Source organism: Acanthisitta chloris, unplaced genomic scaffold, assembly GCF_000695815.1.
Source record: "Acanthisitta chloris isolate BGI_N310 unplaced genomic scaffold, ASM69581v1 scaffold3299, whole genome shotgun sequence".
In the NCBI taxonomy this organism is placed as follows: Eukaryota; Metazoa; Chordata; class Aves; order Passeriformes; family Acanthisittidae; genus Acanthisitta; species Acanthisitta chloris.
Window position 1 is genome coordinate 64439 of NW_008692994.1, and position 19626 is coordinate 84064.

At 42.5% G+C, this 19626-nt stretch overlaps 1 protein-coding gene across 3 annotated transcripts in view; it reads left to right on the plus strand.

Moving 5' to 3' along the window:
• HMBOX1 (homeobox containing 1) overlaps positions 1 to 19626 on the plus strand; it is a 61464-nt gene that overhangs the window by 20949 nt on the left and 20889 nt on the right. For all 3 annotated transcript variants that reach the window (XM_009082891.1, XM_009082892.1, XM_009082893.1), the window contains exons 4-5: positions 2761 to 2871; positions 10163 to 10316. In XM_009082891.1, the coding sequence (XP_009081139.1) occupies positions 2761 to 2871; positions 10163 to 10316 (265 nt within the window). The remainder of the gene's footprint in view (positions 1 to 2760; positions 2872 to 10162; positions 10317 to 19626) is intronic.

Sequence of the window (19626 nt, forward strand, 5' to 3'; positions counted from 1 at the left end):
AACATTAGAGTTGCTCTAATCATTTTTTAATACAACTTTTCTTCAGTATTTGCTGTAAGAAAACTAGTTGTGCTCCTGAAACTCATCTGTGGCCCTGCTCATCTGAACTCAGAGGACGGCTGTCTTCCTTGAGGCCCCTGGTTCAGTTTGAGAGTGAATTTCCTCAAGACAGCTGGATTTTCAGTACTCCAGAGAACTTATTTCACTAATCTGCTTCTGGCAGCAGGATGATTTCTTTTTTCCTGCCAGTGCAATTTCCTGAAGTAGTGTGATTACAGACAGTGTGATGGGAGGGGCCTGGAGGTAGTACTAGTCACTGTCCCTGGGAGTCAGCTGTGTAAAAACCACTTGAGAGGCAAGAAACTCTGACATGACAGTTTGGGGGCTTGAGTTTTATAATTGAAAGGAGCGAAGGATAGGTTTGGATTAAGACACTGCACTGGGATCTAGGAGATCCTGAATCAGTTCTTCTGCTATGTACTTTGCATGTGACCTTGAGTGGGTCAAGCTGTTGGAATATAGTTTTTGAGCCCTCTAAACTGAGCTGAGATACAAGTGAAAATGTTCTATGTCTTAAAAACATGTTGCAGAAGTGACTTTATGAGTTGTGAGGACTTTCAGAGAGTCAAAGTGGACATGGCAACACTCAGCTTGAATCTTTTGGCTCCTGCTCCTTTGCCTTGTCTCGAGCACATTGTGGGAAATGGCTTAGAGCTGTCCCACGTTGTGGCAGTGTCAGGCAGCCTCTTGAGCAGAATTTGGATTTTCCACTTCTTGAAGACAATCTCTATTTATAAATTTTTATCTAATAATTCTTTGTATTTATATCTTACGTTGTTATCCAAACACTCAACACAGTCTAATTCAGTGCAGTGAGTATAAGTGGACTGTAGTAAACAAGTAAATGGCTGGTGCTGTTACCCAGTGATTAATAGGGACTGGGCAGCCAAAATCAGTGAGGCACAAACCTCTGTGTCCCATAGCACTGTGTTCAAGAAATGGTGTTTATAAATCACACTAGTATGTGAAGAGCTGCAGATTTCAGAATTTGGTCTTTTCATTGGCAATCAGGCAACTGGATGGCATTTCAGCTAGACTGAAATCTTGTTTTGGGCCAGAGAGCGTTATCAACTTACACTGACTTCTTTTGGTATCAACTTGTATGCTTCCAGAGTTACTTGATGTAAACTTGGCAGGATCTAAGGTTTGTGTTTGGTTGAATAATTCCACTTTCCTAGTAGTATAAACTCAATTATAGATCCCAGTGTAGGCCCTGGGGGTAGGCAACTCTTGGCTGCCCCAGCTGTTTCTGAACTCTTTCAGTTGTGGGCAAGACAGTCTCTGGGAATGGTGTTAAGAAAATCAGGGTCTGTTTTGTGGGCACAGCTCTGTTGAATAGGAGTAAGCTTCTGTATCCAAACCAAAACATACCTATCCCTTTTCCCCAGGATAATTAAAACTTCATAGCCTCCAGAATTCTGTTCAAGGAAGAACAATTAAGAGTATAAACCCTGTGATTTTTAAAATCTGGTTGGAGTAAACCCACCTGATTACGATACCTGAGAGTCAAGTTGAGACGTTGTGAAGTTAACTGCCTTCAATGTTCAACACAAAAAAAAAAAAGCATAATAACTGCCCCATATTACAAGTGGTAAAGCTGCAGGGGGTTGTTTTTCATGAGTTAAATATGATTATGAGATCTTATAAAACCTTGATGTATCTCAAGAGGGAGGAGGTAGTTTGGTTTTTGTGTGAAAACCAGCCTCTACCTGCCTAGGCATTATCACCAAGCAGGTGGTGGCACAGGTGGTGTTGGCAGTATATTGCTAGTTGGAGCACCTCCTAAAACTTCAGTTCTCAGGAGAGTTTAGATGTTGTTAACCCTTTCTGATGGCTGAAGAGCCTTGTGGAAAGCACAGGGAGTTGTTCTACATGAAGTACTGCTGCAGTTGTTCAGCAAACTACACATTGATGTTGTCTCGTGAACCTAGAGTTTATGTCATAGTGCACTTGTAAACCTCTTCCTTTATTTGCTTCCTCTCCTAATCAGTTTTTTTCCCCTTTCTGCATTGATCCTTCATTCACTGTCATGCTCTGGGAATAACTATTTTAACTTCTAGGGTTTTTCCCCCCCTTTTACTCTTTTCTTAGAAGTCTTGCTTTTAAAAAGTGGAACTTACTGTCACTAATCATGCCCAGATACCTAGAGTTTGACTCCTGCTTTGCTGACAGGCAGCCTCCCTTTCTGGTTTGTTTTCTGGCTCTTGTTACAGCTGCTAACAGTTGGCTTGCTCCATTTCTGGACTGACTTGATCTGTATCACATGAACTGTTTATCTCCCTCCTTATTCAAGCATTGAATGATAATTGTCTCCTAACTATCATTATTATATGTAATAGTGGGGAAGGGACTTGTTCCCATTCCAGAGATGAAGAAGTTGAAGAATCAGGGAAGTTGTGGACAATTCAAATCAGTGGTAGATTTATCTTCCCAGTTTTTACCCTCTTTGCTTTTGGGTTCTCGTGCAGATTCCAGGGTGTACCTTGAGTAAGGTTGAATGTAACCCCAGGGAGAAGTTAAGGCAATTTGGGATGGGGCAGGGAAGCTTCAACTCCACTTTTTCTGGGATTGAAGCATTATGAGTTCCTGGGATTTGGAGATAACACCTTCTATCAGTATATAAACCATTTAAAAAAGTTTTTAAAAGCACAAATTTTCTCATACTCTCTCTTTTTTTTTGGCTTTGTTCTGGTTTTACAGGTATCAGCCAGAGCCGCATCTCCCATTGGCTGTTGCAGCAGGGGTCGGACCTCAGTGAACAAAAGAAAAGGGCATTTTACAGATGGTACCAGCTTGAGAAGACAAATCCTGGTAAACAAATACAGCCTAAACATCTCCTGCTGTTTGTTTACGGACTAGAAGCCTTTTGTCACTGTTGTTTATTATCACTGGTAATTCACTTCTTGATCCGAGGTACTGCAGAGGAGCTCCCTCTGACCAGTTAAATTTTTAGGAGGCTAGAAACAAATCTGTACTTTGCAGTAAGTGATCCAGATCTGACTCATCCGTAGATGTCTCATCCATAGCTGTCTGTCCAGCTCCTCAGTCTCAGATACTTGCCCTGTCCTTCCACCTGGGAATCGGAAGCAGTCAGTGAAGTTGTAGTCAGTTCATGTGAAATATATGCTGAGGCTCTTCAGAATGAGCAATAGGAAACATTAATATTGGCTGCCTAATGTAATACAGTTTGGCAGTGAGAGCATCTTTGGGATAACTTCAGAGGGTTTTGGGTTGGATCTCAAGCTTGCGGATGGATGTTGATAGTTACAGTGATAAATTGAAGATGTGTCTCTCAAATCCCACCTGCTCTTCCAAATCTCAAAATAGATCTTGAATATAAAAAGAGAAGTAAAGCTCTTCATTATCTGTAACTAACCAGCAATCTTCAAAATCGCAGTTGAATTAATTTCCTTGCATTGTTCTTCTCCCTAGATTCTGTTTGACCACAATTCTTTTTTCTCCCTTTAGCAGTTTTATTGTAAAGATGAAAATATTTACGTTCAATTTCCTTTAAACAATGGCATGATTAAATTAACTGTGTAATTCTTTTAAGGAATTTAAAACTCAGACTCTCGAATGTGAACTTGGCTTCGATATCCAGAGTTATATTAAGAAAACTTCCAGTGAAAACATAGCCTCAAAACTTCTGCTTTGTGTGTAAGCTGAAAATCAAGAGGCTCCAGCTGACAGTTGGCTGGAGAATACTTCAGCTTAAAGCTGGGTGGGTTCAGAGTGGCAGCTGAGCCTGTTCTTTCTGTTGAGCATCTAGAAAATTGTTCTAAAGAATGAAAGTGCCAAGGGGTGTGAGGTGCTGGCAAACCGCAGGATCAGCAAAGTTCTGGCCACAGCCATCCAGTATTTGCTGCTTGAAAGGCCTCGGGTTGTATACTACGAAGTAACTCCATGCCATTTCCCTTTGGTGGAAGGTGTTACCTCCAACATAGTGTAGAGAACTAGACCTTTTTGGGGGGAAAACCCCCCAAAAGTCACCTCCTAATGATGAACTCTGTTAAGTGAATAATTCCTCTAGCCTTGCATCTTTTCTTGCCAGTATCATGTGAAGCTGTTTAAGAAAGTTTTCTGTGCTGGGATAAGAAAAGTCCTGTCCAACTTAGCACTAAAATCTTTACTTGTTAACCTTCCCTCTTTTCTCACATCCAGAAGTTCACACCTCCACTCTTGAGAAGTGTCTAAGGAATGAAGACTTTCAATACTTAAGGTTACCTTAAATTGAAAGGAATCAATGTTAACCTCTACTTTTCTTTATATCCACATGGAAAAACTTCTTGAGTGGTTGTTTGAGTGTAACCTTTTTCCCAGTAAGAGATCTTAAACAGCATTTTTCAGGAAGTGTAAAAGCCAAATTGTTTCCTCTGCCTAAGCAAAGAGACTATTTGGATGCACTTAAATTCCTTTTAGAACCAAATAACATTTGGTTTCTTTTAAGATACTGAGGTAAAGGAATGAACCTTCAGTTTTCCTGTAGCTGTCTGGAAAGTCTGCTGGAGGGAAATGGGGTGTATTTATTTATTTTTTGTAGGATAATCTGCTGCTTTGAATTATTGCCATCTACTGTACTGCAGGTCAGACCAGGTAGCCAAGAGGTAATTGACCTGGGTGTGAACAAGTGTATAGAGTTTGTAAAGAAAGGTACAGCCTTGTTCAAAGAATCCTGGATTAAATTACTGTTACAAAACCAATCTGAGCCAAAGTTTTGGATACTACTTTACAGTATTCCATGGTTAGTAAACAGTCTGGCTGCGCTGCTGTCCTCTTTAGAGCCAGAAGATGAGAAAATCAGTGGAGCCTCCTGCCATGCTCACAAAGAAGTGATTTCATCAGTATACTCTGTAAAGTGGGTAGGATTGTCCTCCTTGGAAGAAACCCGAGAGATTAAATGGCTGGCATGTGGTTTTTGTGTTTGCTCGTTTACTAAAAAGTGACTTTTGGCTTTTTGTTCTCATCCCATTTTTTCCAATTCCAGCTGGTGGGATAAAAATCTCAATCCTCCTTTGAGAGAGATAGTCAGGTCTCTGTGCAGAAGCACTTAGACTTTGAGTTACCAATGGGCAAAGTGAGGTATTTGGAAACTATTAGTTCCCCAATTTCTTTTAATTCCTTATCTTGAAAAACTGGATCTTCAGAGTAAGTCTAGTTTTTGCTGAATTTGTGTAGTAATGGAAAGAAAACTTTCCCTTAAAATTGAAGCAGTTTTGAAGGACTAGGACAGCAGATATTATCAATTCATAAACTGTGAAAGAAGAAGAGTTGTTTTGTGTGGAAAGGACTGGAGATCTTTTGGCACAGAGTCTTCTCTTGGCTCTGCCAGTTTCTTTGTACAACTCATAGCAAATTAATTCACCTTTGCACCACTCTCATCTCCTTGATAATGGTGAGACCATTCCCTCTGTGTGATGTCCCTGCCTTGCCTTAAGGTCCACACAGCAGGACCTGTCTTTTACTGTACTTATATAAGCAAAAGACTTATAAATACATCAAAAGAGACTTTATTTTTTCTTTTTTGCACATATATCACAGTGCTGTAGAATGCTTTAAATCATCCACAAGCAGTCCTGCATCTGCCAACCAAAGAACTTTGTGTTGTGAAGCCTTCAAGTAGTTTTGAGATGTTGCTGCTGTTCAGATGCTGTTCATATCAGAAGAGACTCAGCAATTCCATCACGTCAGTTCTTTTCCAGTTTGCTTTGACCTCTTGAATATGCTGTTTGTTAATTGCATGGATTTGATTGCTGGTTTGCATGGGCAGTTTCTGTATTTCTCCTGTCTGGGATGGTGGGTGTTCAGACAGCAGCAGACTGGAACTTTGCAAAAGAGACTGAAGTCTCATGGCCCTGGAAAAAGAAAAAAAACCACCCACTTTTCCTAGTGTATGCAATAATCTTGCTCAAAAATGTCTTAATCAACATTTTCCTGGTAGGAGTAATGTTGGAATTAATAGCAGTGCTGTGAATTCCAGTGTACTACTGATGGTAAATTTTTTGTGAAGGAGTTGCCAATTAGGGTGATAGGCAGTTTTTTTGTTGAGAGGAAGAAGTCAATGTTAAGTGCTAGTGTTTGGAAGGTCTTTAATGCAATTAACCAGAATGTTTTTCATTTAGATGTAGCTTTTTTAGGACAGGCACCACTTGTCCAGTGTTTTGTAGAGGACCGAGATCATTTTGGCAATAGATAAACAGTGTATGTTTCAGAAAACAGTGTATGACTGCAGAGTCCTACACTGTTCTATATTTTTCAGAGCTCATGGGTTTTAAATAAATAAATATTTCCTTTTAGATTGGTAGCTGTTAGCTTGATTAGTTTGCCCAGCACTGGGTCTTGGGTGATGTGGAAAGTTTGTTAAGGAGTAACTTCACCTTGTTGTCTTTTGCCTCTGTGTACTGCAAACTGAAACTGGCACCTAGAAATGATGTGTTGGAGTTACAGATGGATACAGACTGCTTCCATTTAGGCTGGATATTTATTCCTGCCAGTCTTCTGTAATAGAAAGGCAGCTGTGGTCACCTTGGAGAGAACCATGTGCTCTTCCTCCTTGAACAAAAAGGAAAAAGAAAGGTAGTTATTATCAAGATGTAGCAGCTCTTGTGTTATTCCCACAGCAGTTCTTGTTTAGCTATAAAAGAAAAGCCTACCAAAATCAGGGGCTGGATATCTCACGAGGTTTGCACTGGAAACGGATTGTTGGTGATTTACTGTTTTACAGAGCTGCAGAGCAAACAGTCTCTGCTCTGATCCTTTTCATCCAAGCCATGAGCTCTGTAGGGAACCTTTAGCTGTGCTGCTGCTGATTCCAATCTAGCCTGGCTGGGTAGTAACTGAAAGGTGTTTATTATGTGATCTCGGGTCAGCCTGGCTAAAAATATAGTGAGACATCTGTTCTTATCAGTATAATATATGTTAGGGACTTGCTGCAAAGCTTTGCCAGGAAATGGGTTCTTGGAGCTGGGGGATGGCCTGAGGCTTACTGCAACCGTTCTGCACATCACCCTGTATGGCAGGGCCTCTCTGAGGCATGTGATGGGGATCAGCAACTGCATGTGATGCTTTTAGAGCAACTCTGTTTCTTCAGGATAGTGTCTGGGATGTGCCAAGAGAAGTCAGGACTTGCCAGGAGGAATTTGAATCTAGAGAGAGCTGCATTCCAGTTGGTGAGTGCCACTCCTGCCTCCTCTCCCGAAAAGCCACCTGCAGCATCCTCAAAGTCATATGCCACGTTTGAGAAAATGCAGGTTTGCACAATGCAGGTTTCTTTTGTAGGAGAAGGTGCTCAGCACTGGCAGGGAGTGAGAGATGTTTCTTTTCATTTCTCGCTGTGAAAGGAGTTCTTCCCAGACAGTTCACCTCTACACCCCTTAGAGATGTCTTGCTGTTTGATGCATATACTGAGATGAAAATCTCATACTGCATTTTCTCTACACTGTCTGCTCAAGAGAGAAGTTTCACTTCTTAAAAGCTGTTTGAGGGGTTTATAAAAAGAATCTGAACTGGTGACTAGGCTGTAACTTACCAAGTTATAAAGAAGTGGAGCTGGGTGGCAAGAAGATTGCAATGAAGCATTAGAACAGAATAATAAAGGGGATCCGTAAGTGCTTCCTGAGTTCAGGGGGATGAAGAAAAGCTCCATAGTTACCTTATATAATGTGGCAGCAGTGCATATCATAAATGGTTTGGGTTCAAGATAGTCTAGTTCTACTCCCTGTCATGGGTAGGGACACCTTCCCCACTAGACCAGGTTGCTCTAAGCCCCATCCAACAGGGCCTGGAACACGCCCAGGGATGGAGCAGCCACAGCTTCTCTAGACAACCTGTACCAATGCCTCACCACTCTCATAGCCAAGAATTCCTTCCCAGTATCCCATTTCTCCCTGCTCTCTGGCAGTAGGAAGCCATTCTCCCTTGTCCTGTCCTTCCAGGCCCTTGTCCAAAGTTCTTCCCCAGCTCTCTTGGAGCCCCTTTAGGTTTCCCTGGAGCAGTCTGGACACCCTCTGCTCTCCCAGCCTGTCTCCAGGGTAGAGGGACTCCAGCTCTTGGAGCATCCCATGTCCATTTTGGCCATGCATATATCCAAGCTCATTTTGGGCTTCTTTATGCATTCAGATCCTTCAGTCTTGCTGTGTGTGGGTACTTGCTTGTAATTCTCAGCATATTTCTCTCTTTGCTGCTGCTGCTGCTGTTGATGTTACCCCATAGAAAAGAGTAATAAGTAAATTGATCCAGCAAGGCTACTAAAACAAGAAAAAGTACATTATATTCAGTACATGAACATATCAGGAGCAGCAGCAAATTTATGCTTTCAATGCAGATTTTTTTTTTCAACCTTTGTCTGAAAAATATCAGACATTTAATGGAAGGTCTCTGCACCTCTTACCTTGATGCTAGGCATCACTGGTGTTCCCATACTCTCCCTGTGAAATAAAATCTTCAGATAGGGAGAGTATATTGCTAAGGTAATGCAGAGAAAGCTAATTTCTTTTCCTGTTCTCCCCTGTCTATTTTTAAATATTTTATTTTATTCTTTTTTAAGTTTTTGAAGTGTATTTAAAGCCTGGCAACTTGATACCAGCCCAGCCCCATAAACTGTGCAAATACTAGAAGGACTAGATAAGGAGCTTTCCTTGAAATGGCCTCTCAGTAAATTGGCACTATAGGAAATATTTCATGTTTCAATAAAACCAAGTAATCTGTGTGGGCTCGTTAGCTGGGAATTAGTAAGAGGCACCGTCCGTCGTGCGTGCAAGGCAGAGATTGTGGGATTCACTTCCTACAGACTTCTCCTGGGTAACATTTCTAAATCATTTTGAGCTCCACTACCTGACACAGATGCAAGCCCCTGGCAGTGAGGGAAATACTCCGTGTGCATTTCTGGAGAGGAACACAGCCAAGTGCCTAAATAGTTCATTTCTTGCTTTTTAGCTGTAGGAATTTGTTTATTGGTTAAACTCTTGAGTTCCCCTGACCCGTTTACTCTGTTGTGTATTAAAAAGCAGTGTTGTTTCACTAACACAGTATGTTTTGATGATTAAATCCTAACCATTCTGAGCAACTCTGAGTGCCCAAAGGGATTTGCTGTTGCAGTGCTGCTCTTAGGTGTGCACAGGGCTGTGAGCAGAGCTGCTTGTTTCTCCTGGATCTGTCCAGGCTGGTTCAGTGCAGGAATTCAGTGGAGCTCAGATGCTTAAGGGGTATAGATGGTGATTTGTCTTTCCTACAGCTTTTTTTCCTTATTTTTTTTTGCACACAAGAGCAACTCTTTCTTCCCTGTGGGGGAAGTCACTGAGCACAGAGCTGTCCTTCAGAACTTGTCCTGGTTTCCATCCTCGTGTCCTGAACCAGGTTCCTGTCCTCACCAAGGGATGTATGAGAGATTGATCTCCCAGTGTGTCTTGATTTATCTTGATCTATTAGCTGAGAGGCTGCTGTGGATAGAATCAGGGGTAAGTTTCAAAAGGGCCTTTCCTGAAGGCATTTTGCCAAATCCTGTCTCTTGCTTGATGCCTTCCAGCTCAGACTTCTTGAAAGGAGAAATGCATCCATAGAAGGGAAACAGGAGAGGAAAGGTGTGATGTTCATCTGCTTTCAGTGACTTTTTCAGGCAACCTGGCACTTGTGAGCCCATGTTTGCGTGTGTCACATGGTGTGTTTCTGTTGGTGGAGCTTTGGACACATGGAAATGCCTTTGGTATAAATTTCCATTTTGCTTCCTAAGAATGTTGTTTAATTAAATGGAAACTGCTATTTCCCATTTTGTGACAGCACAGCCTAAATAAATCCCTGCTGGAGCATAGCTCACCCTTTCTGTACGGCCCTTTTCTTCTTGACGAAGACAGGACAGCTTTTCCAAAGTGCCTGGCAGCTCAATTATGTCTCCATAGATTTCCATGGTCACCTGATGCCTCTGTCACTTGGAGGTTGGAGATGAGAACTCTAACTGGCTTTGTGTATCTTTAAGGTGTCTTTGTTTGATAACGCTTTATTTGTTTAGTTTGAATGGTTTCATCATCTGTCTTGTCTTTTTTTCATGAGCAGGAGCGAGAGAATGGGCATGACTTAATCCACTAGGAAACACAGTATTTATTCTTCTCAGGGGCTACATTAAGCATGAGACCTGCTCCCATCCCAATAGAAGAGCCAGAATGGAGACAGACGCCTCCCCCAGTCACAGCTACCTCTGGGACCTTCAGACTACGGCGGGGCAGTCGGTTCACATGGAGAAAGGAGTGCCTGGCTGTTATGGAAAGGTATGTCAGTTTGTGGGGTTGGAGATGGGCATTTGAAAGACAATACACATATCCTTTTTCCTGCTTTGATGAACACCAGCTTCATTTTCATGGATGTGTTTTGGCATGTGTGATTCTATGATTCTGTGAATTCTTTGTGTTTTGGCATCACACAAGCCTGTAATAATTTGATTCTACATGATAGAGAAGGAGGAGCTATGTTACCTCTTGTGTTTTAAAACATTAAACATTTTTAAAATGTTAGTCTGCTCTGGACAATATCTTTCTTTTGTATCCTCCAGGACATCCTGGCCTTAGCTCAGTCTGAGGGTATTGCTGGACAGCTATTCCTTGGCTTTTGCAGAAACCTTTTAGCCTGTTTCAGTCTCTGTCTTGGTGGGGGTCTGCATGCTCTTTACATTCTGCATTTCTCCTTTCCCACTTCACTGATCTGTCCTCACCATGTATCCTGCTATTTTATAGTTGACACCAGCATTTCGGCAGCACTGTAATTGTTCCGGATGCAGAACTTTGCCTAACAAGCAATAGATTCCTTATCCAAAAAGGCTCTTAGAACCCTTTTACATGAGCTGGGAACAGTACAGAGCAAAGTGGATCTTTCAAATACATATGCAGAGTGGCAGGTGATCATTAGAGCTCCCAGCTCTTCAGTCCTGCGGAGACGAAGCACTCTGAGCCCGGGCTCCTGGCTGCCTGCATGCTTTGCCTTTCCCTCTGCTTACAGTAATGTCTCTTTTGTGGATAGTGCTGTATAACAGAAAAGGGCTAGTGAACTCAGGTGTAGCTTAGGGATGAGTGCTTATTTCTGTTATGGACTAAATGGCTGGGAGGAGTTTTCTCCCCTCTGAGAGCATGAGGAACCTGCTTTCCACGGAAGCACCAGATGACTGTGTGCTACACTCCTCTCTGGTTTGCACCGCCAGTGAGACCTTGGCCAGCAAATTTGTAGGATGTGCTTTTACTGTTTCTATAATGCTTCTCTTTCCTCTTGCTTGCATAAGGGTCTTGGGAACTGATGTAGGAGCAGGAGAGAGTCTCTTTTGCCTGAACTGAGACTGAAATCTTGAGTTTCCTTGGAAACCCAAGCCATTTCACACAAGATGGACACACTTCTGTGTGGCCACAGGCCATCACAGGGTCTTTGCAGGAGTGAAACCAGTAACTAAGTGTTGGTTTCCCTATTCTGGCCTGGCACTGCATTGATTTTTTTGGCTTTGGCTGGTTGTTTCCCCAAAGGAATCAGTGTAAATGTTTGAAGTCTGTTGTGCTTTGCTGGACTCAACTAATGCAAAGTCCTGGAATCTGATAGTACAGGGGATTGTGTTTTTCTAGTGTCCCACTCCACAGGGGCAGTATGATGTGTGGTACCTGATCTTTAGCACTTGAAAATGCTTGTATGACTGTCCTGATTGCACTGCATAGAATGATGATACCACTGCAGCTCTGTGTACCTTCAGCACAGCACCAACTCCTGATCAACCCTCTGTGTGTAACATAGTCACTCTGAAGTAGAATTAGAGGTCTTTGGACATGGCTGTTTCCTTCTTGGTTTCTGAACCAAGGCCTGAAGTGCAGTAACTGCTCTTAGTTGCTGTTTGCATCGTGGTAGTGTCTCAGACTCCTTTGTGCTGGGTGCTGGGGAAACACAGAGCAGAGAGCACGCAAAGCAAGCCAGCCCTATCCTTTCCTCCTCCACATCTCTCCTGAGGCCACTTTCTGCTGTGACACTCTCAAGAAGTTACACAACCTGTAATGGTATCTGTCTGTTAGAAAGGTGTGAAATTTGAGTTTGGATATGGAAAGAAGCAAATCAGTGTTGACATTGGAAGTCATCCAGTTGTGAATGCAGATACATAATCACTTGATCTAATTTTTCATTACTCTCTTCTTGGGCATTGTTGGTTTTGTTCTCTGTGTCTTGTGCTCTGTAAAGTCTTTGCTGCTGGGGTTTTCTTCTTGTTCTGCTGCTGCCACATTGCCTTAATCCTGGTTTTAATATTAATTTGCAAAGCCCTTGGCTAGGTCACTGAGCACTGAGTTTCACAGCCTTGTATGGGGTGCTACGAAGCAGGGCTGAGGAGTTTTACTCGAGGCAAGAACATGGTAAACTCAGGCTGTGGTGGAAGTGTCGTAGGACAATAAAAGTACACCATAAAGCAAGCTGGGAATATGGTTGTTTAACTGTTGTGCATTAATAGGCCTAGTTGAGCTATAAGGATGAGCTGTTTTATGTGACAAGTTTTGAAAGAGTGGGAGAAAAATGCTCTTCTGGGAGCCCTAGGAAGAAGCTAACTAATTTCACTTACAAGTCACTGGAGTCTTCCAGGCTTGTCCGTAATATGACTCATAACAGCAGCAGGATGAAGGTAACCAGACTCCTCTCTCTGGCCATAGCAGATCAGGTTCTCTTGATGCCATAGGGTCAGGAATAAGCATTTGGCCACTAAAATTGTGTTTGGCATTGCCTGTGGGCTGGTGCCATTTATCTGGTAATTTGCATTTTCCTCTGAAGGATTAAGTGTTGCCTGTGAGTAGAGTCTTCTCAGTTTGATGGACTCTTTTCCTTAATGAAATGCAAGTGTCATTGCATTGTGTTTGTGTGTTTTGCAGCTTGTTGGTGCACATAGGGATTTAGGCACCTGATTTGAGCTGCTTCTTTGGGAACCTCAGTAAAGTACATGTTTATGTTGTCTGCTGTTTCTCCAGCAATGAAAAACAGATATCCAGGAGACAATTCCATCCCACTAATGCAACTCATACCAGGGTTGTGTGCACTTCCCCTCTGGCTGCAAAAGAGAAGCATTGTGCAGTTAGGCCTAACTTTGGTGATTTAGTTTTATGTCTGAAGATAAGCGGGTTGAAACTAGACCTTAGTGGAATCTAAACCTCTTGTGTATGTAATTCAGAACTTCTTCCTTCTGAAGCATTGCTGAGGTGCTGTATAAACATTTTTGGGGTGAGGATGAGGGTGTTGGCTGCTCTGTCGGTTGATTGTGCTTGTGCTTTTGACTTGGATTCAGTTGTTGAGAATTGCAGTCGCTAAAAGTCAACGTGTCAAACCAGCTGAGAGCACTTTCAGGAAAGAATCTGAATTCAATTGCAAAAATTAGAGGGATTTGCTCCTAGGATCAGGCTCTCCAACTGAAAATGCACAGCACCACTCAGGATTTGGCCCAGGAGCTGAATGAGAAGGGTGAGGGTTGAAGGACTAGTTTCTCTTTTTTTTTCTTTTTTTTTTTTCTTTTTTTTTTTTTAAGATTGAAATCAACAAAGATTCCAGTGCAATTAATTACTATATTGGTGCCAACCTGATAGAATTAAGATTAGAATTAGGGCCAGCACATACACTTAGATGTCTGATGTACCTAAGTGTCTGCATACAGGGTATGTGTATTAAAGAAACTAATTGGTTTATGCTGGATTTCCAGAATGCTGCTTGTGGTTTCTGTAATTCAATTCTCTAGTCTTTCCTGCTTTTTTGGAAACCCTCCCAAGGTAGTTTCTTAGTCACTGAGCTTAGATTTCGGACAATACATTCAGGTCTCTTTCTCCCTGTAATTTTATTTTTTTTACAATATCTCTCAGAATATTTTATGCTCTGAAGGTTAAGAGGAGCAATAGTTCCAGAAAGTAAAGTTCTATATTTAACTGCAGACTAGGTGTGGTTCAGACAACTGCAGTGCAAGCTCCCTCTCACTGCTGTGCTACTGATACCAACCTTGACCTGTTCTCTTCTGGAACCTCCTGCTCATGGAATATGCTGAGTTTTGAGTGTGTCGATGTTGTTGTGTGGCTTTGCCCTCCTTTGGGAACAGAGCTAAGACTGCAAGAGTCCTTTCTGTGCAAACCTGAGGTTAAACTTGAAAGGCTGTTTCTGGTTCAGTTTCATGTTCTTTTTTTGTTATGTCTTGTCCCACAGATAATTTTTTTTCTTTGCTTTGCTTTACTTCTTCTTTTCAACCTCTCTCATTAGAACTATGAAATTGAAAATTCCCTTAGGGTTTTCTCTTTTTTAATGAAGCTGTGTTGTCTTGTCTGTCTATTTTTCACATTATTTTTTTTCCCCAAGTGATTTATGCTTCTCCTCTAATCATATGTTGGAGTCGGTTTATCTCCTTTTTCAGGCAAAAAAAAAACCCCTAAGATTGGCAGCAGAATGAGTGACTTTGCACCAGTTTTAAGGCACTTTTGTTGAGTGCCACTAAAGACTGGGGGAAGGAGTTGAGTGTTGTTTCTGAAGTATATGCTTTATCCAAAGATTAAATTAAAAGAACTGTAAATTCTGCCCTAAACAAAAATGAATAATTCATCAGTTGAAAGTATTTCAGCTTGTCTAGGGAGCAGGGACTTTGCTTTTTGGTTTGACTTCATGGGTCTGTGTTTTTATTTTAACACTTGTCTGTACATCTGAAGCTCCTTTTGTAAAGGTGTATTTAGATCAAATAAGCCTAAGATGATATAGATACCCATTATCCCTATTTCATAGGTGGCAACACAGAGTCAGGTGTTTCACTTGGCTTTATTCACGAGAGAAATGGGTTTAGATTTCCCAAGATAGGAGGGTATAGTTTCATGCTATAGCTGAGCTGAATTAACGGTTTGTCACCATCTCATCCTTGGGTGTTATCCTGCCTCATCACCCTTCTCAAATCCTCCTCCTCAGTTTCCCTGCTCCTGCCACCCTGCACTGTGCCAGATATGTTTCTTGTCTGATTGAAATAGCAGCCAATTCAGCTCAGTTCAGGAAAAATAAATCCTTTTTATTTCCCTCTGCATTTTCCTGAATTGGTTCAGCTTGCTGTGCACTGAGGGTGTGCCAGGACTGGCCCAGGGCAAAGGACAGGAATGCACAGCTGGGAGCACAAGGAAGGGGAAGTTTAACAAAATGATGAACAAATCTTCCATGGTGGTTTTTTGGTCTGGTTTGGTTTGGTCTGGGTTGGATGATTTCCTGGTTTGGTTAAAAACATGCCATAATGGTTCTTTGAGTTTTGCCAAGGAGCAGAAATGCTTTAGGTCCATGGAGATGATTAGAGAGATGTAATAACTCTCCTGTGATGAAAGAATTGGCAGTATTCAGCCTGGAGAAGAGAGAACTTTGAGGAGACCTCAGAGCCCCTTCCAGTGCTTAAAGGGCTCCAGGAGAGCTGGAGAGGGACTTTGGACAAGGGCCTGGAGGGACAGGACAAGGGGAAATGGCTTCCCCCTGACAGAGGGCAGGGTTCGGTGGGATATTGGAAAGAAATTCTTGGCTATGAGAGTGGTGAGGCACTGGCACAGGTTGCCCAGAGAAGCTGTGGCTGCTCCATCCCTGGGAGTGTTCCAGGCCAGGTTGGATGGGGCTCGGAGCAGCCTGGTCTAGTGGAAGGTGTCCATGCCCATGGGATGATCTTTCAGGTCCCTTCCAACCCAAACCGTTCCACAATTCTGTGATTACTGTGGCACTACTGCCAAACTGTTTGTGTAATTTGACTAGGATGTGGTGGTGTTTCCCCTTCAAAGTGGACCCAGGTTGGTGAGGAAAGTCATGTTCTTACTAAAACCCGTCACTGTCGCGTTCCCATCAGCACACACTTATGCTGGGGAAGATTTAGCACCGTTTACCCTCCTGAAAGCAGCACCTCCAGCACCGGTCCCAGTGAGGTGGTGCCAGGCTGGGTTGTGCCATCAGAGCCCTGTGCATGGTTCTGGCCCTGAGCAATATCAGGCCTGACATGCGTTATTAGAAATTCTTCCGATTGTGAAAGCACTATTACTGCAGCTCTCCTGAGCACTGGGGCTTCCACAGCTTCCCTGGGGAGAATGAGAGCTCTATTAGCTCCTGAAATTCAGTTAGGAAATTTTCTTAGTTAATTTCATCCCATTACTCTTAGTTATGTCTTCTAGCAGAACCTTAATACCAGCCCCATAGGGGATCTAAGTTTCCTGTGCAAGGCTTTGGAGGAGATTTAAGTTTGGGATTCATTGAGTTTCTCCCTTTCCAAGCTGACAACAGAGCAGGAAGTAATGTCCTTCAGCCTCTTCCATTAGGCTGGTACATTGTTAGAAACAGAACATCAGTTTCTCATCAATATAACGATGTCCATGGTTGGCTCGGGAATGCTGCTCATCTTCCTGGGGTTTGCTGGGAGGTGAGGAGTGCTCTGCTGTCCCCATGACCCTCAGATGTCATTGAACCTTTTGGTGACTTGCTATTCTCAACTGTAAAATATCTACTACCTGCTTGGGAGATGAGCCAAGCCAAAGAAAGGGTGAGCAAGGTGTTAAAAGCCTCTAACTCTTGGGTTGCCAAGGAATATTGGTGTTAGGCATGAGGAAAAGCTTCCTAACTTTAGGAATGGTGGAGCACTGAGCAGGTTATCTGCAGGAGTTATGGAACATTTCTCAGGAGCAAATCAGCTGAAATCTGTCAGGATGGTTCTGAGATGCTTGATTTTAATGCAGAGGGAAACGTCAGGTGACTTCTTTACATTATTTTCCAGCTCTTTCTACTCTGTCATAAGGTGTTTGTTAGTCAGCAACTTGCAGTGGGAGGTTCAACTTCATTAAGTCCTTTGAGACACAGGGAGTGTTTTTTTTAGGATCTTTGCTGTTCAGTGCTTGTGAAATGCTTTGAGATCTGAGCGAAGTCACTTTGCAAAGGCATCCTGCAAAGTTCACTTTCCCATTCAGACACAGGCAAGATCTTTTTATTGTCTGAAAGTTCAAGTGGTTTGGCTCAGGGTCATTGCTGTATGTCTTCATAAAATGCAAGAGCAGCCATTTTATGCTTGCGACACAGTATCTTCCTTATTTTGCATTAGATCAAGCTCTGTTCCCTCTTAGACATGCATAATATACAAGCTTCCTATTCTAATCAGCTGTAAGCAAATCCCAGTTGTTTGGCAGATTGCAGGCAGTAAAATATAAAGCAAGGATGTCTGTCCAAAGTCTCCCAAGACTCTGGTCTCTTCAAGGATCCAGCACCTAATGAGTTATTTTTCTTTTTGGAGAGCTCAGGTGCTTGTTGTATCTTTGTGTTCTCTCTTTTTTCTTGTTTAAATAATAAAAAAGATGATCCGTGGGAGGGACAGCTCCTTGCAGCAGACTCCAGATGAGATTTTTGTATCTGCCAAGGTCAAAATAACTGAAATCAACATTTGCAAAAGCAGCCTTGTCAGTCTGACCTATAACAGCACTGGCTGGTGCTGTAAATCCACATTTTAAGAATGGGAATTCTTCTCTAGGCCAGCTACTCTCCTACATTTCTCTAGGACCAGGTGAGATACTCAGTATTCTCTCTTCCTGCTTAGGAAGGTGAAAAGCAGGATCTCATCTTCTCATAGCATCAAGGCAGTTGTCATAGGTATGGGATTGGAAGTCTCTGGAAGTGCCCAACATTCAGCTTCCCTGGTTGCCCTTGCAGTAACTTCATGTGACCATCCCCAGCATGTAAAGCTGTGTTGGGTCATTGCAGAAGGAGAGGAGGTGTAAGGGATTCCACCTGATTTCCTGCCGGGAAAACATGAGTGTGACCTGGCAGAGCTGAAGAGCATCATAGCCTATAGGCTGCTCAATATCTAGCTGGGTCATTTGAGAGAAGCTGTTTTGTCCTTGAGTGCCTTCTCCAGCTCTGTCTTTTGTCCCTGGCACCAGAGCTGACTGCCGGTACTGCTCCAGCACTGTGGAGTTCTGGCATGACTGAAGCTTCAAGGCCTTAGCAGTAATCCAGGTGGTGATGATGATGGTGTTTGTGATTCTTTCCTCCCTGTCCTTTCAGATCTGCCCAGCAGCCATATGTGGCTGTGGACAAAAGCTCTTACCTCCTATCCTGTATTTTTTTAAATCCTGCTGGTGCAGCTCTGGGCATTCTTATTATTCACATAAATATGTAATTCCTTCTAAATCCTGCTAAGGTCTTCAGGGTACTTCTGGAGAACTAATTATACCTAGTTTCATTTTATATGCTAAAATGTGTTTAAAAGTCAGAGGTCCCTTTGGCCTAAGTATCATGAGAAAGAATAAGAAAGAACATTGCATTTCCCTTCCCATGACCATTTGTTGTATATACTGCTATCAGTGAGCTGCTCATTTATCCTGTCTGAACTTAAGTGTCACTCTTATCTCTTCTCAGATGCCAGGTCTTCCCTTGCCTCTAATAATATTAATTGTCACACTTCTCTGGACCTTTTCTCTTCCTACATTCAATTTTTAGTGACCCAGGGCAGGTGAGTAGGGACCTGAGCAGAACTGATTTCCATATTTCCAGGGTGAATATTCTAGTTTATACAAGCAGCTGAATCTGATTCCTGTTCTCTGACCTCGAGCCTAACATCTGGTTTTTGCTGATCACTTTTGTATATTGATTGAGAGTATCTTGTCTTTGAATAGTCTTTCCTGAAGAATTACAGTGAATTTAGACCCAGTCATGTATGTGTTCTTTTCCATGGGCATTACCCTGCTAAGACAGCAAATGAAGTTCAATCATGGGAGTGTTAATTGCTGTGAATTTCATCAATATCTACTTTCTTTGTATCCAATGTAAATAATTCACCTTCCAGAGCATTATTTAATGTGGCTGTTAATGCCAGTCATTTCAGAGCACAACTTCTGGGAGCCAAGGGCTTGTGCTCTGTTCTTACACAGGGGCCTAGTGCTCTTTGCAATCACGTTGAGACCTCTAGGTGCTGCTTGCTGTAAGGACAGTGTCAAAATACAAGCCTGATGCTGTGAGTTCTCACTCTTTGAGCTTTCTTCTGTACCAGCACTAGACTTACTGTAACCTTCATGGTGATGTTCTTCCTGTGACTGTTCTGTTTAAAGTACACAGTAGGAATTAGTAACAAAAAGCTTGTATTAATCAGGTACATCATTATTTTCTTAGCTGTTAATTCAGGAGGTAGGGAGAGCCATGACATACTTGTCACAGATGCTGTGAACTGGCCCCTGGCACATTCAGACTGCATTTGGTGTGGCTGTTTTATGAGGACTCTTCATTGTGGACTGTCCAGAACAGATCCAAGTTCAGCTAAAGCAATATGCATCCCTTACAGAGAGATTTCTCCTGACCTGTATGTAATGTTACCCATGGAATAAACCCACTTAAGTGAATTACAAAATTAACTTCCTGAATGATCTGGAAAGCATTTGGAAGGAATTAGTAATCAGGTTGGCACCTTGACACCTCTCTTCTTGCTGCAGCCAGCTGTCAGGCAGGGAGGATATGGGAGCACCATCCAGCTGTCAGCAAGGAGGCTATGGGAGCACCATCCAGCCTAAAGCACTGTTGGATTTGCCCATTTCTGGTTTCTAGAACTATGCAGAGTGTTCC